Source organism: Microcebus murinus, chromosome 2, assembly GCF_040939455.1.
Source record: "Microcebus murinus isolate Inina chromosome 2, M.murinus_Inina_mat1.0, whole genome shotgun sequence".
In the NCBI taxonomy this organism is placed as follows: domain Eukaryota; kingdom Metazoa; phylum Chordata; class Mammalia; order Primates; family Cheirogaleidae; genus Microcebus; species Microcebus murinus.
The window spans coordinates 16,370,588-16,390,653 of record NC_134105.1 but is presented as its reverse complement, the minus strand read 5'-3'; the positions used below and the strand labels follow the sequence as shown (position 1 = coordinate 16,390,653).

Here is a 20,066-nt window from a genome sequence, read left to right as displayed (position 1 = left end):
TATCTGATCATAGTTTTATATGACGCAGGACCCCTCACAGTGAAGACCCAAAGACAGAGGAAACCGTTCATCTTTATGCTTAGGTTCAAAGTACGGAAGCCAGGTGGAAATACGACTGGACACACAGGTAGGATCTGATGCTGACAGACTGGGTGGGGGAGACCCAGCAAGGCCTGTCTGTCTAGATTCTTCTTGGCCTCTCTGAGCAGCTTTCCTTCCTTCTGGTGTGGGGTAGGACCCTCGCTGGAATGGGGGTCGTATGACCTACAATCACACAATGGTAGGTCAGATAATTTCTTTATGGCCAGTTTCTACACAGAAAGATAGGGGGAAAACTCGAGCAGTATTTTCAGGTTTTATGGCTGGCTTTAAGGGAAAAGGGTTCTGGCTTCCAGGACCCGCCTTTGAGAAGAGGGAGTGTGGTTCTATGGTTAGTTAGCCTTGGGGGAGGATGAGGGGCCAGAGACAGGAGGGCAGGAGAAGGTCAGAGAGAAACTTTTGTTTCGAGGCTTTTGTTTTGGGGTATCATTTTCAGAGCCCCAACAGTTACTATGATGATAAAGGCTGATGTTGACAGACACACGCTTCCTCTTCTTAGGGCTGCAAATGACCCTGCGGGGTGGGCGGCACCTAAGTTGGAAGGATTTTATAGACGGACAAAGTAAGGCTCAGAGAACTGAAATAACCTGCCGAAGGTACAGACAGAGGATTTGAAGCTACAAGTCTGACTTCTGGCCTCCTAGAGCTAGTCACCCTCCAGACTGCTCCATTGTGCTCTGTAAGGTCCCTTCAAAGATGGGACCAAAGTCAATTAGGAAAAAAACACCACCGCCTTGTAAGTGCTCCCACTAACAACACAGGCAGCCGAGGTCTCTTTCAAAAGCCACTTCCACAAGCACATTAAACTCGACATATAATAACAGGTTACACACAGACGTGATTGGTAACAGCATGATGTAACTCATGCCCTGCCATCTAAGCGTTTCAAAGGGCTTCCTCAACACTAATTATGCCCCCAAGCCCTCGTAAAGTGGTGACTGGCCCAATTTCCTGAGCATTTAAAGTCAGGCAAAGCAGCTGCCACTGGCCAGGGTTACACAGTTGAACACACACCTATTAGGCGCCTCCAGTGTCTGGCCCTGGGCGATCCAGAGGTGAGCGCTCCTGACAACCTGCTCCTCCAACCTTAATGCCTGAGGACTGTAGATGGGGTGTCTAGTTCCGCTGCGGGGGTGGGGGGGAGGGGGAAGGGCAGTGCCTGGCCTGCTCCCACCTCCAGACCTCGCTGAAGTCACCATGCTCCTCTTTTTAACGTAGAACCACCCTGGGTGTTTTCTCGGGGGTTATAAAAGGTGGTACGTTCGTAAGTCCACATGCATAGTTAACCCAGAACGGGGATCACACCTTGGAATCAGTGACTCTGTCCCTTAAGCAGAGAAAAGGTGCAGACTGGAACACATGGTTCCCAGCTGAGGGGCAGGTGTGGGGACTGTCTTGTGTTGACCTCAGGCCAGAGTCTTTACCTGTGGCCTCTCTGGTCCATAAGTTACTCCCCCTGCACTGCCAGATCAGGCTGATTCTTCTGAGGTGACACTTGAGCAGGTTCCCACCTGTTCCAGAATCCAGGGGGCACAGGCCAGGTCTCAGTCTGAACCGTCAACTCAGGCAATAGGGACAGGAGAAGGGAGGCAAACACCTCAATGGCGCTGTTCCCGGTGGAGACCTGCTAACCAAGAAAGCCAAAGACTCTGCCAAAGTCACAGAACTTGAGGGTGGCAGGGCCAGCACCAAAAACAGGTTTCACCATACCACGCTGGTCCCAGTATTTAACGGATGAGGAAGTAGGAGGCCTCCCAACTATCAGGGGCCTTATAATTAGCGTAACCATATATCATACAAATGGGGACACTTTGAGAATGAAAGGGGACTCTTAACATACATGGACACAGCCACAAACCGTAACTATGGCTGCTCTACTCACGGTGCTGTCCCTGAATGGGGAGTGTCACAGGCGAGGGAGGTGGGCTGACGGAAAGCTAGGTGCAGGCAGCAGGAGTCCAGACTCGGCTCAGGGTGGTCATGGATCCCACAGGCCCAGATATCAAAGGGTGGGGGGTGAACCCCAAAGCACACCTCTCTCTGCTTCGGATTCCCAGTGTGGGCTCTGAGGACAGCAGACCTGGGCTGGGGTCTTGGCTCTGCCACTTACTGCTGCGTGACTTCTGGGAATCAGACTAACTCTGAGCCTCAGCTTCCACATCTGAAAATGAAGCTGACTGTAAACCCACGAGGACTGTGTTACTGACACATGAAATAAAGCACAGGGTGAAATGTCATCAGACAGGCAATAAATTCTGAACAATTCTAGCTGATATTATGCTTTGTTTTTGTTTTTTTGAGACAGAGTCTCACTCTGTTGCCCTGAGTGAGTGCTGTGGCGTCAGCCTACCTCACAGCAACCTCAAACTCCTGGACTCAAGTGATCCTCCTTCCTCAGCCTCCTAAGCAGCTGGGACCACAGGTGTGTGCCAACACGTCCTTCGAATTTTTCTGTTTTTTTGTAAAGACAGGGTCTCACTCTTGCTCAGGCTGGTCTTGAACTCTGGTCAAGCAGTCCTCCCACGTCAGCCTCTCAAAGTGCTAGGATTATAGGCGTGAGCTACCACGCCGGCCTACTATGGTTCATTTTTATGATCATCATTACTACTAGCAACAGCTCTAACGGCCCTTCTGTCTCTGATCCAAGAAGTGATCTTTGACCACCTACAACTCTGAAAGAAAATAAAAGTGTGCCCAGAAAAGCAGCCAGAGGTCAGAGGCAAGAAACCCTGGTGAATGTTGGTATCCAAGTGAAACCTCAGCTCAGAGCTGCCATTCCCAAAGTCTGCTTGACATCTGCCGACAATAGCCTCTATTTAAACACCACGGTGCCAAGACCTGTTATCACCTGCTATTTAAACTGGCCTCCCACAATCCCCTGGGCTCCGAACTGCAAACACGTAAGCACAGATTCCTGCATCCTGGCTTGCTTAGAGGGTGGCTGGCATTCACAGTGTAAAGGATGCATCAGTCTGGCTGGCCAGGCTCTGCTACACCTGTAAGCTGGCTTCAGGCCAGCTCCCCGACACTCACCTTCTCCTGCAGGTGAGGCAATACCTGCCCCACAGATTGTCATTTCCACATTTAATAACTAGTGTCAGGGAGCAGAAAGGGCCTCAGAGTGCTTGGCACAACCTAGGCAGCAACACAATACAGTCAAAAACCTAGGCAGTGTATAGACTTAATTGGAATCCTAGCTTTACTACATATTGACTGTGTGTCCTTGGGCAAGTTCATTAACCTCTCTGTGGCAGTTTCTTCACATCTAAAGTGGGATTATAATCGTACCATCCTCATGCGGCTTTGGTGAGGATTAACACAGTTTCTGTCATATAGGAAACACTCAATATATGTTAGCTTCTATTATTATTATTAATTACTATAGTAATTGTTAATTGGCTATGGAAGTGTAGGTAAAGGGTCTATATTTTATTGCCAGGAAGACTGACAAAGGTTTCATGGAAAAGCTGACACCTGAGCTGGAAGGTTGGGTAGGATTTCCACAAACAGAAACGGGATGGTTCAGGTAGCTTCAGGTTTCTCACCTGTAAATTCAGGCCATCCTCATAACTACCCTATCGGATGGATTTAAAACTGACCTGCAGAGGGGTTACACAACTTTCCCCAAGTTATAATGCTAGAAAGAAACAGAGCCAGGGTTTGAGGACAGGTCTCTCTGATTCCAAAGCATGAAGAGGGGAAGCTGTCTCTGACCTCTTTGATTTTCTTAAGGCTATTTGGGTTGCAAGGAATAAAAACTCAATTTAGAGAAGCTGAAGTAAAAGGGGAAATTATTACAAGGCTACAGGGTAGCTCATGAAACCCAGGAGCAGGGAGGGCAGTGGCGCTGGAGGGTGCTGGAACTCATACCACCTCAATTTTTATGCTCCTTGGGAGAGTCACCATGACTTGTCTCTTTGCTCTGGCATGAAGATATTCCATGAAGTATTTCTATTTTTGCACCAAATTCTGTCTTAAGGGGTAGACACTGTAGAATGTATCTTCTCTGCCTCCCTCCTACTCTGTAAGCTAGGGAAGATATGTATAAACTATCTATATAGCTCCCACCCCACCCAGCACAAGCATGGATATTGCATGTTCTGCAATAAAATACTTCTTTGCTACATAGAAGAAACTGAGGCCCGACTCTTCCAGGCTGAGGCAAAGCTTCCACAGTGTCAGGGTCCTGCTGGGAGCTGCCTCCTGGGCAGCTCAGCCTGTGGGTCTCTCTTTAGCAGAGAGCCCTCCCCGACAACCAGAATTCATACCTTGCTGGCTGGGGCACAGGGCAGGCTGCAAGTCAAAGGCAAACTGCTCGCTCCTGACTTCATCCTGCTGATTAAGCCAGACCTTGGGTCTCCCAATATTTCCCTTGTCCCAAAGATAAGAGATGATTTGGGGGCAGCCTGCCCAGCCCACATGACCACTTTCCTCTGAGAGCTGCCCATAATAGTAGAGCCCCAGAAACTGTGTTTGCTGGTTGCCCCACCCCTGGCCATCAACAACTGGACCATGTAGACACCCGACTCATGCTGGGCCACTCAAGCCTTCTCTCTTTTAAGGTGGTATGAGTTCCGGCACCCTCCAAGCCCCACTGCCCTCCCTGCTCCTGGGTTTCATGAGCTAGCCTGTAGCTTTATAATAACTTCCCCTTTTACCTCAGCTTCTCTAAAACCAGTTTTTATTCCTTGCAACCAAAATAGCCTTAAGAAAATCAAAGAGGACAGAGGCAGCTTCCCCTCAGAAATCCTTCTCCCCATCCCGAGGCAGAACTAACCACATCTCCCCCGCTACTAGGTGAAACTTCATCTGTTCCTCCTGGTAAGCCCGTGGCATTTCTGAGTCAAGAGCCTCCTGCACGCCTGGCACATGGTCAGGCTTTTCACTGATTCACACAGCCGTGGGAGGGAGAGAAGTTTTACTACCACCGTTCTACAGACGAGGCAGCAGGAGCTCTGGGTGGCTAAGTCCTATGTCCCAGGTCACTTAGCTACAGAGCAGCAAAGCAGGGATTGGACCCAGGTCGTTTTCTCTTTACCAGCTTTGGCCAGCCCACAGTCATGTGTTCACATGCTTGTCCCCAGCCTCAATTCTTATGCTCCTTGGGAGAGTCACCATGACTTATTTATATTTTTGCTCTGGCATGAAGATATTCCATACTATGCAACTGAATTGAATTTGTGATTTCAATAGAAACTTACTAGAAATCTCATCAGGGAGGGTATTCTGTGTTTTCTTAGATTTTATATTTGTCTATTTGGCATCCATTCATCACAGGGCCAATTGTATTACCCATATCTTCTTATGTTTTGTATTCTCTATGCTCTGGTATCTGTGGCCTCACTGAATGGGGAGAAACTGCCCCTCCCAGGGGCAATTCTTAGAAACAGCAAAGGAGCACACCTGCCACATGCTAAGAGACCAATCCAGAGCCTACACGTCCAACCATCTCCTTCATCAAACTCTCGAGGTATCAGACAATCCAGAATTATTCAAATGAGTCAATCCTGAACTGTGTGCCTTGTCCTTCCTTGCCCTTCCCATGGAAAACACAATAAAAGGCTCTGGTCTAGGCTCTCCTCTCACTTCCTCTGCCTCCGGCCCGATCAACCTTGGTGCTACGAGTGTGGCCACTGGTGGCATGGCGTGCCCCACTCTCTCAGGAAATGTAGGTAATAAAGTCTCCTTCAATGGCCTTAGCCACATATGCTGTCACTCGGTCATCTCCATAAATTAAGACTTGGGCACAATTCAAAGAGAACAGCTTCTATTATGACATCATAAATGCTGTAGACTCTGAATATCAAAGAGCAGAATGGAATGTTCTGGTTGCTTCACAGAATGAAAGCACTCAGCACCTTGAAGCTGTAAGGCCCTGGTGTTGCTCACTCAGGCTGACCAAGGGCTCCTGAAACTCCTCCAAAGTCAGGACTGTGCCACTATCAATGTGTTTTCTGACTTGACAGGAGGCTGGTTACCCCTGAGGGGAGGGAAATGGCTAGCAGGGGACAGGAGGAGACTCTGGGGTACTAGTGACGCTCTGTTTCTTGATTTGGGTACTAGTTACGTGTGTGTACTCTCATAATTAAAATTGAACATCTGAGTGCTTATGATTTGTACACTTTTCTGTATGTATGCTGTACTTCGATAAAACAGCTAATTAAGAAAAATGTTTTCTGACTTGAAACCCTGCTCTATGTTGAATAAGGCACTGTGAGGCACAAGGGCACCTATAAACAATGCCTGCTTGAGAAGACTTTGCTTTGCTCACTTTGAATATCAGTGATGACTAAGACGTGGTGGCCTGAGATCTTGATTTCTCAGGATGATAGAGTTGGGGGTGGAGAGGGAAACTTAGCAGATCATCTGGTCTAGAAATTCCCACACCTGGCTGGTTGTCTGATTACCTGAAGAGGTTTTATGAAATGCAGAGTCTGGTGTCTCGCCTAGATGTGCTAACCCACAATTTGCAAGGGAGTTGAGATGAAGGGGTTAAAGGGTGAAGGCAGGGAGAGATGAGCCCAAGGCCTAGAAATCTGTATATTTCAGAGCTCCCCAGGTATCTTGGGAGATAAGTTAGGATTGGGGACCATCCATGAACTCTACCCCTTCATTTTACAGAGACAGAAAGGGAGGCAGAGAGAAGGAATGAGACTCACCCAAGATCACACAGCCAGGGGTGACAGAGCTGGGCCAAGAACCCAGGTTTCCCAATTCTTTTGTCTGATACTCCTCCTATCACAGCCCTAGCAGAATATAGTAGCCACGCAGGGAGGGGAAATGGACAGAAGATCAAGGAGCAAGATGCTAATAATGAGAACATGTCATCTTGTCCCAGAAACTGATCTGACTTTGGACATGAGCTGCCAGGTCCTCCCTGGTAAGGCAGAGTCTTCTGTGAACGTCAGAGTCAATCCTTGCTCTAGTACGAGTCTAATTCCAGACAAATTTTCACAATTTCCATACATGTTTAGTCTGCCTGCCTGGTTAGATGGAAATTAAATGATAAAAGCTGTTTAATTATCCCCAGTGGGGTGTGGTGTAGCAGGGTGAGCACAGGCTGAAGCACCTGCACAGGGGGAGGCAGGGCAGGGCAGTGGTTAGGAACATGGGTCCCACAGGCAATGTGTAAATTCTGGTTGCACAACTTACTAGCCATCACAGGACCTCTCTGTGCCTCAGTTTCCTCATTTTTACAGTGGGGATAAAGATGGGAATGGCAAAGCGCTTGAGGAACACTGGCCATTATGTGTGAGTCATTGTTCTAAGTGCTTCATGCGGATGAAGTCATTTAATCCTCACAACCACTAGGAGGCAGGTATTATGATTATCCTATTTTGCAGATGAGGAAATCTATACCCCCTTTAGAGTGCTACTGTGAAGGTTATCTGAGAAAAGGCATGTGAAGAACTTAACACGGTAGCTGGGATTGAATAAATGCTTGAGAAATATTAGTCATTGTTGTTATCATAATTATTATCTAGAATGAGTAATAGTTTTAGCTCTGCCTCTCAACTTGCTCCATGATCTTAAGTATGTCTCTTCTCATCTCTCAACCTCACTTTCCCAATTCATAAAATGAGAGGGTTTCATGAGATGACCTCTAAAATCTCCTTCAACGCTAGGATATTAGCAGTCTCTGATTGCGCCATAAAAAGGATCTGCAATAAATCCAAGGCTTCAGATGGTACATTGATAGGTATTTAGAAACAATTAGACATTAAAACCCCTATTTTTAAAAAGGTTCATTCCCTTTGACCTGTTCATTATGCCCATATGACAATATCTAAGGAAATTGTCAGAGATGAGCACAAAGATTTGCACTCTGGGATGTCACTGATTACAGCCACCTCAGATTAGAAACAACCTGAATATCCAATGAGGGACCTGTTGAACAAATTTTGATACAGCAGTGCAGCAGGAGATTGGGCAATCATTCCAAAAGCATGCTTCCAATCACTGCTCAATGACATGAGGAAATATTCCACAAGTCGGGTTAAGGGAAACAACCAAGATACAAAACTTTACGTATAACATGACCTCACATTTGTAACGTCAGAAAAGGACAAGAAAGAGATACGCTGAAATATGAACAGAGATTGTCTCCAGTAATGGAGTAGGTGATTTTCAAAGAATTGAATCTTCTAAGTGATCAATTAAAAAATGGAATCTTCCACTTTTATATATTTTAACAAGCACTTCTTTTCTTTTGATCACATATGTCCCTGTATGTGTGGAGGGCCTGCCCATTTCTGCCAGCGAAAGGCACACGTACTCCGGGCATATCTGTTAGCCAATGTGGCAGTGTGTTACATTCTTGTTAGAAAAATATGAAATTCCCAAACCAAAAAAAAAGCCCTTGCCTTGTAGGAGAAGGAGCCCTCGCTCATGGAGCTGTCGCTGCTGGTGGGCGGGAGCTGCTGCAGCTGCAGGGTGGCGCTGTGGGCTCCGTCCATGGTGGCCTAGTGGCACATCCCCGCGGGGCGGAGGGGAACTGGAGCTGCTGCTAAGCGGGACCCAGGCCAGAAGCCATCGTCCCTCGTGGGGTTCACCTCCCTCCAGCAGCCATCTCTGCTCCCTCACGCTGAAGGAGCACTTCGAGACTCTTCCTGCTGATTTACGGCCTTCTCCTCAGCTTCACACAGAAGTGCCAACTTCTGTGTCTCTCCCAAGCAGGCAGACAGGGGGTGGGCTTTCCGATTCTGGTGGCTCTAGGATGGTGGAGAGGAACATTAAAAATGCATGAACAGTGAAACAGGGAGCCCAGCTTTATTACCCAAGAAGAGAATACTATTAGGATAAACTAGCCACAACTAGCCATGAGAAGTGAGGCTATCTAAAAAATTCTATCATGCCTTTGGCCCCCTTAATAAACATATGACTCATTAACTTCAAAAGCTCCCTCCCTGGCCCTTAGCCACACCCTTTCCTCTCCCACTCTGCTTCCTTGCTCCCATCATTCCCTAATTTAAATCCTCCTTTTTTCCATGGGTTCTAGGACACAAAAAGTAGAATACTACCTAAGTCTACTTCTCCAGGTCTCCAAAACAAAACAAAACCCCCACTACCATAAAAAAGGAACCACTGGGTTTCAACTTAGGAAGGAAAAAATGAGAAGAAAAGTTATTTCCATGGAAGATAGAAGAACTGGCCTGCCATTGAGGGTCAGCCTGACACAGGTGAGGTGACACAGGGTGGTGGAAAACTTGTGTGACCAGATCATTTTGTCCCTCAGAGATTCAGCTGCCTCATCTGTGAAGTGAGGTTAATAATGTGGCATCAAAACCAGCAATGATGATAATCCCTGTTAACTTCATTGGACTTATGTTTTCAGTGATTCTCAAACATTTCCTACCAAATAGAAAAAAAGAAAGAGAAAGTAGGTCCCTTCTGTTCTAGGAGGCGTGGTCAAAACTCTACCATAAGTGCTAAGGGGTTCTTTGAGGTCTTCTTATAATAAAACAACAACAACAAAAATGCATTCTAATGTATAGTCTATATTTATTTTAAGATAAAAATGTTTTAAATTGCGTTTGATCTGCCATGATCTGGCATCTACTTCACGTTGGCTAGGTCATTTAACTTTTCAGCCAGTTCCCCCAGCTGTAAAATACAAATAATAATGTTTATACAGCACAGGGTTATTGTCAGAATTAGATGAAATAATGTATGCAAAATGTGGGCACAGCAAATGAGTGTCAATGAATGTCAGGTCTTATTAGTATTAATTGTATTTTCACTTATTTAATTTACTCATGCATATTCCTTTCTCTTATTCATTCATTCAACAAATATTTATGGAAGGCTCACTGTATGCCAAACAGACACAGTGTCTGTCATGCCCTGAGGCTTCAGAAAGCTACCTTCTGCCTGTCCTGTAGCTTCCAGTTCCTTCTGCTATCAGGCCCTAGGCCCAGGAATTCTGGTTCTGGTATGAATAGCACATGCATGTGTTCCAGGGCAAACACCATCTCCACCACTAAGAGACACCAGATGCAGGCTTAGCACAGGGGCATCTATGGAGACCATTTGGCCCAGGTTTCACTTTGTCAAAGTATCTCAAAAAACTAAATGATTGCTGCTACCTCCAGATGGGGTTGTACATTCAGTATACACATATGAGACACGTGCACTCATCAGGTAACTCACATCCCACAATTATCTTTCACTATGCTTTTTTGTGTGTGTGAAAAGCATTATCTGTGTTAAATTTCTGTATCCCAGTTTCAGCATTTTTAATATAATGAGAGCCTTAAGAGTGGCCCAGGGCTCTTTCTACCTCTAAGAGGCCCTAGGAAGCTTTCGATACATAATTGAACTCCAGTGAGGTGTTTGCTGAATCCCCTGTTCTATCATTCCCTCCTGACCTCTACCCCAGAGCCCAGCACGGTGACTTCCATACTTCCCTACCGACTAAATGCAGGCCCGTGAGGCACCAGGTGCGCTGTGGCCACTTCACAGTCAAGAATGCCTTACACAGGCCTCATCAACCACAGCTCCAGAGCTACAACAAACATATGCCCAGCCCCACCCTCAGAAGGTCAGAGAAAACAAACAGGCCTTGGGAACATGCCAAGGGGATGGGGGTTATCCAGGCCTCCTGATCTCCTTTAGACCAGCTGGTTTGTCCAGGTGGTTTTCTGGTTTTGTTTTTGTTTGTGGTGGTTAGCACTGCTGTGGTCTAATGAGCTTTGAAAAGCAGTTTCCCCATCTGCCTCTGGAACCCCAGGCCACTGAGGCCTGGCTGCAAAGATAGAAGGCTCTCCCTCAGCTGGGTGGGAGTTTGGACTGAAAGGCTCGGATGAACCCTTTGCAAGTTGTGCTCCCTTAAAAGGCACACATTCTTTGTCTAGGGACAAAGAATTTCCTGATTTCAAAGCACTTTTCCAGGACTAACTTATGTCCAAGAGGCAAGTAGTCAACTCTGTGTTGCCAGCCACTCCACAGCTAGAGACATGGTCACTGATCCAAGAAAGGAGAATTCATTAGATGCTTGCTTCCACTCCCATCCCCACCCGTTTCTCCATTAATTATTTCACCAGTTCCACAAGGCATGTTTTTCAGATGAGAGAACCGTGGCTTATGGCCACTAAGGGTAAGGTCTGTTTTAGAATTTAGCTCTACCTGAATAACAACAACAAAAACATGCTCTTTCCCACCACTTGACGATTCCGCTTCTAGCGTTGAGTGCCTGTCACACGCCAGTCTTTCTGTTTCTGGGCTTTGGCTCACGAAAGGGTTACACACTTCCGTCCTCTCCCCTTGAGTTGGAAACACTACACTGGAGGAGACAGCACCTGTGTTCTAGCAGCCAGAGCAAACCAAGAATGCATCCCCTCATCCCACCTGCTAACTCCGCCACCTGCTATTGCCAGGAAACCCGAACCGGCATGCAGAGAATTTTGGCAAAGTGGCTCCATTTCACTTCCTGGTTCGGTAAAGCCGGGCATCACCTTTATTAAGGCAATCCCACGGCCCCTCTCCTCTCACCCTCGATGCAAAAATGAAACGAACGTTCTGGGGCAACGGGACCCAAACTAACAAGGCTGGTGACAGCAACAAGGTAGGGTATTCATGCTAGGGGACATCAGATGATTACAAACGCAATCGCTCTTCCTGAAAAAAAAACAAACAAAAACAAAACCGAAGGCTAAATTTCCCCCAGTCTTAATTACTACTCACCGGCGGCGTCTCCTCTGAGGTTCACTTATCAGAGGTTTCCGAGAAATGAAGGGGGCTGCCTGCGCAACCCGGAGGCACAGCCTCCTTAATTCCTTCCCAACTCGGGGCTGCCAGGGTGCTGCAGTGTTTTGCTTTCAAAGGCCGCGATTTGATTTGCCAGGCCGCCTGCCAGTCAGAAGCTTGTAGGCATTTCGCGCAGGCGGGTGGCTGCAAGGAGGGAGTGGGCGGGACAGTCCCCGGCTTCGGGCCGCGGCGCAAAGCTTGCTTGCAGCGCAGGGGAGCAACCTGGGGACAGAGCGGGCGCTCACCTGGAGGGGTCCCCTCTAGCGGCCACAGGAGGAACCTTGCAGCAAGACCCCCTCCCCCTCTCAGAGAGCTCAGGTGATTGCTTACCTCCACCTGCCCGACAGGTGGGCTCGGCTTCAGCGCCTGCCAGCGTCCTCCCTCCTTATCCTCATAGCCGCCTCCTGGGCTTTGCTCCTGCCTTCCACCCACCGCACGCTGGCACCACATATTCAAGTCCTAAACGGCCTTCAGACCCATTTCACCACAAATTCCAGGCGAGTACTCGCGGCCATACCTTTCCGGCCCTCCCGGAACACCTGTTGGCCAAACCTCCCAGCACTACTGAACGTCCTTCCATAACGGACAGCTGTCATAATTAACGTGTGTTTGGAGCTTTACAGATGACAACAAGCTTTTTATCATTTTCACGTGCACCCACTTCCTTTCAGAGTCTCACAGCAAGGAGTGAGACCCGGAGTCATGCCGGCTTTACAGATGATAAAACGTCCTGTGGGCTGAGGCCTCAACAAGGAGAGGGAGGTGCTTATGGGTTCAGGTCCTGGGGCGGAGGGAACTCACAGGGAACACTCGAGAGAGGCCCGAGTTGGCACATTGTAGGAACTGCCCAAAGGCCAGCGGGCTAGCAATGGCTTATAATATTTGGGAGTGTAATCCCAAGTTTAAAGGGGAGCCATTGGAGGGCTTTAAGCAGGGGAGTGACAAGGTCACTGTGACAGCCCTGGAGCGTGCAGGGGAAGCTCAAGGAATACTACGTGGCTGCCCTTGGATAGTTGTCCATTATCAATCTTGTTTTCAGTCGCTATTATAAATAGGGCTTGGATAAATGTCAATTCTCTTAAGTTTTTTTTCTCAGAGTAAGAGTTTTGAGTGGGCAAAATTACATGGCTTTGGTCTTTCACAAGATTTTTGAGGAGTCGCCTAAACAAATCTCTACTAGTTCTCCCCACGGGTACTGACGTAATTAACCTGAACCCTAAAATTCTGGTAGCTTCCTGGCGGGCTTTGAAACGCCTCCAAGGATTGGTCCACAACTTTTCACGCTAGAGAAACAGAGGATGTCATTGGCTAGAGTTACTCAGCGACGGACGTAAGGTGGACGCTGGAATGTGAGGCCTGTGGTTGCCATAGCGACAGGGAGGCTGGGCGGGTGGATTCAGCCCTCGGGACTAGACGAGGTAGGAGGCAGTTCTGGTGGGGGAACCGGTCCCCGAGGTCGTGGGAGGAGGACGCGGCGCACCCCATGGGCTGCCCACCGAGACCCCCGGCCTGCGGGTGCGTGCGGAGTTCCCGGGCGGAGCTAGGTGGTGTCCCGCGGGCGGGAAGAAGCCACTGTGGGAGGTGCCCCTCGTGCTCGGTGCTCCCGCATGGCGTGCCTTCTCCGCGGAGCTACTGTGAGTGGAGTGGGCGTCTGACCCCTCTGCTCAGCCCCCACGAGTGCACAAACGGCTGGGGGCTCCGGTGCCGGAGTGGGTGAACGGCAAAGAGCTGACCTCTAGGACTAGGTCCACCCCAACACATCGGGTGTCCCTCGGCAAGCGTCCTCCCTGTGCTGGGCCTCGATTTACCCATCTGTAAAATGGAAGGGCGAGATGGGAATCTAGCGGTCTCTAGCCAGCCGCTAAGTTTCTTCCAGTTCACTGACATACTTTCTCAACCTATGAAAAATATCTAATGGATTATTTACCTCAGAGTGCTTTGAAAAATGTAAACGGCTTCCAAGGTGTCTGATAGCATTATGACTGAATTGATTAAAATCACCTATTCTCAAAACTACTCATACAAACCCCTTAAAATTCCACATAGAGTAACAGCGTACTGGGTTAGTATATATCGATGTACCATATACAGTAATATGTATAAATATATATGATAATACTATGGCAATAATACTATGGCATATACAACATTTAAAAAAAAACCACAGATGGTAGAATGAAAGCATGCCTGTGTTGTAATCATGTGAGTTAAATACTTACAGACTCTAGCTCCTAAAGGAAAGAATTGTATTAAGAGCACTTCTATACACACTCTTGCTAAAATATGTCTACCTCCAGTATTCATTCCCCAGTTATTACACATTCTACAGATATTTATTGAGCAACTATTATATGCCAAGAAAAAGGCTGAAGGTTCAGTGATCAGGTTAGTCAGAGCTCCGATCAGGTGGTCAGGGAAGTCATCCGCAAGAAGGTTTGAATAGAGACCCAGGTGAAACTAGTGACAGGACCAGAAGATGATGCCCCATATAGTGAGTAGAAGGAACCTCCATGCTACAGGGAAGTGTTGCAGAAGCCAATGTGGAGTAGAGGAGTAGTATTTAGGTGGTAGGATATGACAGCCGCCTTCAAATCCTTGAAGAATAGTCATATTGAACAGTGGCTTTCAAACATTTTGTGACCCATAGTAAGAAATGCATTTATGTTGTGACCCAACATGCACACATGCACATAACAAACTAAAATTTCACAAGAGACTATAGACTATGATTCACATTTTGAAAATCACCAATGTGGAAGAGGAATCAGACTTATTTTTGAGTTGATTCCAGGCTTAGAATTAGAAGGAATGAGAAAAATTAGAAATATCAGCTTTGATACAGGAAGGAACTTTCTAGCAGTCAGAAACTGTACAACAGTGAACTGCCTCAGGAGTTTTCAAACTGTATTCTGGGAACCTTAGTGTTCTGTGAAAATTCAATAGTGTCAAATATTTGCTTTATATTTTAGAAACTAATGTAATATCCTAATTTTAAAAAACTAACCATACCCACTCAGAGGTGATAAATGTCAAAATTTAGCATGTTAAGATATAATGTGTGCCTGAGAGGTTATTATAGAGATTCAGACTGAGCAGAAGTCAGACTTCCCGGGTTCAAAGCCTAATTCCACTCTTGATGAGATTCTGGGCATGTCACTTAACCCCTCCCTCTAAACTTAGTTTTCTCATCTGTAAAATGGTATAATACCTCACTGAGCTATTGTATGGATTGCATGAAGTATTCTATACAAGGCATTTAGGGTTGTAAGGTCTCAATAAATGATGGCTATTGTAATATTTTAAGCTGTTAATAGAATATCTCTGTGCATATGTTAAAAACATTAATAAAAGCTTACTGTAGGCCAGGCAGCATTAACTATTTCATATGGATCATCATATTAATACTCACAGGCACCCTGAGAGGAAGGTACTGTTATTCTCAGTTTATGGAGGAGAAAATGAGCTCAAAAGGTTAAGTTATTTATCCAAAATCAGAACCATCAGGAGGCAGGGCATAACCTTAAAATCAGGACTGGATACTCCTGACCACTGCCGTGGCCCCCACCTGGGAGTTGCTTAAACAATGCTGGTGATTAGGAAGGTGCTGTACCTTCACTGCCCTTTCTTAGATTTCAGGCTCATGCCATCCTGTCATGAACAGTTGTACAAGCAAGGGTACCAGTGAGGCACACTTGGGCAGTGATCTGTTCACATCTGAGATGCACCTGCTTGTCCCGGCCCGCGGGACCTTCTGTTACTCGTGGGGGTCAAGGGGGACCTTGCCTGAAAGAGATGGGCGAGAGAAAGGAACGAGACCAAGCAAAGGGTTGTCAAGGTCTGCTTTACTTGGATCCTTTGTTGGTTTTATAAGCATACAGAAACAATGAAGTGGGGGGGGGGTTAGGGCTGATCAATTACAAACAGCCTCAGGCAGCAAGCCTGGAATATCTTGCAGTTTTTTCCTGGAACGGTTGTTAAGCACTTTTTGGCAACTCAGGGTATTTTCTGCTCAGGGTATTTCCGGGTTAAGAACTTCAAAGGCCTCAGTTCCCACCACCTGCTCTCATTCTGACTTCACAGGTATGATGTAAGAAGACTGGAAAGCATTATTAAGTGTTGCCTCTTGGTGGTAGGATTATGGATTACTTTAAAACTTTTTGTAATTTCTTGTTTTCAAAATTGCAACTATGCAGACATTGCTATTTCAGTAGTCCCCCCCTTATCTAAGGGGGATACATTTCAAGACAACCAGTGGATGCCTGAAACCGTAGATAGTCCCAAAGTTGATTGCTGTCAATCAGAACATGTTTCTATTTTCCACCCATAAATGTAATGTCTTTTCCTTCTCAACTGAGCACTTATCATGCTTTGTGGCTATAACTTTTGCAGTTTGAGGTGAGACAGCAAAACTAGCACAAATATCTTTTTTCCTCTTCATAATTTCATGCATAAAAGATTCATTCTTACTATAGATCTTAGCAATCTAAGCATATACTTTTTTTTTTCCTCTCCTTATTAAGTTAAGAACTTTCACTTAAAGGAAACACTTTACAGCTTGTCTTTGGCATATTTAAATTGCCAGCATCGCTACTCTTGTGCTTTGGGGGCCATTATTAAGTAAAGTAGGGATTACTTACAAGCACCTCGATACCCTGACAGTAACCATGGTGGCTACTAAGTGACTAACAGGTGTATATTCAAGCATATACAGCTTGAATATACTGGAAAAAGATGATTTTACATCCCAGATGGGACAGACTGGACAGTATAAGATTTCATCATGCTACTCAGAATACTGTACAATTTGAAGCTTATGAATTATTTCTGGAATTTTCCATTTAATATTTTCAGACTGTGGTCAACTGTGGGTAAGTCAAACTGCACAAAGTGAAACCACAGATGGGGGACTACTGTATAATAGGAAGCTTAATTTTTTTCTAATCACTCATAATTCTAGAACACTCATTCATTTTTAATAACAGCTTTATTGCAGCTAGGGCAGTAGATGGTTCTTACTAAAACAACAACATGGCACTGAAGGGTGGTAAGTGGATAGAGGCTGCTTTTATAGACACTAAAAGACATTGTTAAGCTTGAATGGTGATTGTGCAATGATCATTATTGATTTGTTTCTGGTTTGAAATCTCAATTTCTTGAAGCGTGTTGACAATAATTCTATTAAATATTAAATTTTAGTGTATATTGTCAACCAAAAAAGGTTGGGGATTGCTGCTATGAGAGTGATAGAATAAAGTAAGGAACAAACAGGGAAGGGGAAAGGACTAGGAGGGCATTAAATCATGTATTCAATCCTTCATTCATTAGTATTTATTATATAAATTGTGTAAATTTTTTAGGAAAATAAATGGGCAAAAGGAACCCGAAGTCTGCTTATGAGGCATTAATTGCTATGGAAATTAAATTGTGCTCCTACTGTTAACTGAAAAATAGACAAATATATTAAACAACTCTTTTTAGATATCGGGTAACAGGCAGTGTAGTACTGTAGTCCCTGAGGGAAGTAAAACAAGGTGAATCCTATAATTGCCCCCACTTAGTGCCGGTTTCCAGGCCACATTGCAGGGAAGCAAGAATCCAAACAAATTTCAGATTTCTGAGTTGGTGAGATTAAAATCAGAATTCAGGGAGGCCAAAGAGGCTGAAATTTACAAAGAGAACAGCAAAGGAGGGTGCTGTACAGAAGTAGTTCAGAAATCTGAAGAAAGGTCACCTTAAGTCTTTGAGTAGTGATCTTCTCAAGCATGAGAGGAAACTAAGACTGGGGACAGACTCATGAGAACAGTAGGCTGAACAATTTCTGGGGCTTACACAGAACTGGGAATATTTCATGTTACCATAAACCGGATGAAGAGACACTATATTAGATAGGGACTGGAGAGACTCTGAAGAAGTGTCGTGCCTTAGTAGTAGGGATAAATTATTCCCATAATAAAAGCTGCCCTGGACCTGAAAGGATCAAATGGATCTATGAGTTACTGAAAAATGTGCCAGGAAAAAAAATTGCAACATTCTTTACAGGAATATATCAAAATCTAGCTCTCAACAATGTAAAATTCACAATGTTCAGTATCCAATACAAAATTACCAGACATGAAAAGATATAAGAAAACACGATCCATATCCAAGAGGAAAATCAACCAATAGGAATAGTCCCTGAAATGACAGATCATAGAATTATAGTAGAAAAGGATCTTAAAGCAGCAATTATAAATCTTACAAATATGCTCAAGGATGTAAAGAAAAAAATATCAATGTGATGAGGCTAGAAATGGAAGATATAGAAAATGGGCCCAAGTGTAACTTCTAGAAATGAAAAACATAATATTTCAAAAAAAATACAATAGATGGGATTTGCAGCAGCTTAGACACTTCAGAAGATCAGTGAACTTGAAGACATAACAATAGAGACTATCCAAAGTAGTCACAGGGATCAGAATCCATAGGAACATGAAAAAAAAAAAGAAAAAACAAAGTAATCACAGGGAAAAAAAGACTAAAATAAGAAAAACACTGAACAGAATCTCAATGACCTTGGGGAAAATATGAAGTGCTCTAATATATTAATATAAATAATTGTATTCCCAGGAAAGACCTAGGGGGCAGAAGGCAGAAAGAATATTTGAAAAATAGTGGCTGAATATTTTAAAAATTTAATGAAAACTATAAACCTACAGATTCAGGAAGCTGTAGGTAATATCAACAGTGAACTCTCACAGAGTTCCTACTGTAAGCAGCACAAACAACGTGCTTGAGACTTGAGGTCATAGGACTTGGTAGACCTTAGCTTTCACCCATATGATTTCTTAGTTTATCCTGCAGCTGGAACAGAACCCAGTCACCATAATTATTATAACAACAATGTGGAGTGATACCTACAAATGCTGCATTTTTCTCTTTCAGGTGCTTAAAAGAACATGTGGTAGAGGTTTCCATCAAACAAATGCATCAAGTCCCAGAACTTTGCTGACATGAACAACTCTGCAGAGAATGACACACAAACCAGCAAACCTTTCAGACGTGCCAACAAAGTACACAGAGGTTTGGTGAACTTAGTTAACATGTGTCTTTTGGGGAGGACAGAGTTCCTGATATATGTTCATTTTAGTACATGAGAATAAATTTAGGGGATATAGAATATATATTATGCCTCAATTTAAAGAAGTATTAAAGAAGAAGAGAATAGAGTCAGTCCTGGGTTATATCCATAAGGCTATTCTTAACCACTTCCGTACGAGCGTCGACTATAGCCTACAGCCGTGATATGAAGGCACACAACCGAGTGTCAACTTTAGCATTAATAACAAAACTTGACTTTTCTAATTTTTCATTTATCAAAATAAAATTGTGAACATTTAAAAATAACATAATGAAAACATATATGTATATGTTACCTATTCTGATTTACATTACAAGTAAAGCTGCCTGTAAAGTAAAACAAGCTTTCAGTGCTTTAAAGCTTTCCTCATCACACAAGAGCAAAACGGATTCGTCATCAATGCACAGCACAAACTATCGTGCGGACCATGAGTGCCAGCTGTGGGCAAGGTTTCCCGGCCGGTGAGTGCCGTACCGAAGTGGTTAAGGCATATCAGATAGATTCAAGTGTGATGATTGGAAAGGAACTGTGCAAAGAGAGGATGAGGGGGAAAGAGGAAGCTCTTCAACAACAAAAAAAGCAGATTTGTTATTTCCGTGTTTCTGGTAAGAATCTCAGTGCTCAAATTTAGATGAATAAGAGATCTTTCTTTATTTTCTAAAACTCAACTTGAGTTCTGGCCATAAGCCCCCATTCTGCTGGGTTGTTGGAAAGGGTAACTCCAGCCATTATTGGCACAAATCCTATCTCCTCATTTCAAGTTTGGATTTTTCCCAGTAGAAAGAAGTGGTGTGTACATAATGAGTGCTATGCACACCATCTAGGGGATGGACACGCTTGAAGCTCTGGCTCTGGGGGGGATGCGGGGAGGGGGGAGGCAACACATACAACTTAAACGTTTGTACCCCCATAATATGCTGAATTAAAAAAAAAAGTGATGTGATGGTGAGAGGCTGGGAGTGGGGAGGGAAGGAGGACTCAGGTCATAAACCAACCATACACACTGGTGAAATCTTCACTGCCCCAGTCCATGTGCTTTCTTTGGTTTTGCTGGTACACACCTGCAGTTTGGGAATCATTGCTGATGCTGGAAACCTCATTTTGA

The 20,066-nt window shown here is 45.0% G+C and overlaps 2 protein-coding genes across 8 annotated transcripts in view; one reads left to right on the top strand and one right to left on the bottom strand.

Annotated features, from left to right (window-relative positions):
* NIPAL3 (NIPA like domain containing 3) overlaps positions 1–11,934 on the bottom strand; it is a 45,547-nt gene extending 33,613 nt beyond the window's left edge. For both annotated transcript variants that reach the window (XM_012750700.3, XM_075995094.1), the window contains exons 1-2: positions 11,782–11,934; positions 8,463–8,810 (exon numbers count right to left, since the gene is read on the bottom strand). In XM_012750700.3, the coding sequence (XP_012606154.1) occupies positions 8,463–8,555 (93 nt within the window). In that variant the 5' untranslated portion in view covers positions 8,556–8,810; positions 11,782–11,934. The remainder of the gene's footprint in view (positions 1–8,462; positions 8,811–11,781) is intronic.
* A 102-nt stretch (positions 11,935–12,036) lies between these two features.
* STPG1 (sperm tail PG-rich repeat containing 1) overlaps positions 12,037–20,066 on the top strand; it is a 49,620-nt gene continuing 41,590 nt past the window's right edge. The window contains exons 1-2 of one of the 6 annotated variants that reach the window (XM_075995112.1): positions 12,037–13,262; positions 18,766–18,903. In XM_075995112.1, the coding sequence (XP_075851227.1) occupies positions 18,853–18,903 (51 nt within the window). In that variant the 5' untranslated portion in view covers positions 12,037–13,262; positions 18,766–18,852. Of the gene's footprint in view, positions 13,360–13,382; positions 13,479–18,765; positions 18,904–20,066 lie in introns of those variants that run through there. The other 5 variants (XM_075995117.1, XM_012750705.2, XM_012750704.2 and 2 more) reach the window with 5 other exon arrangements.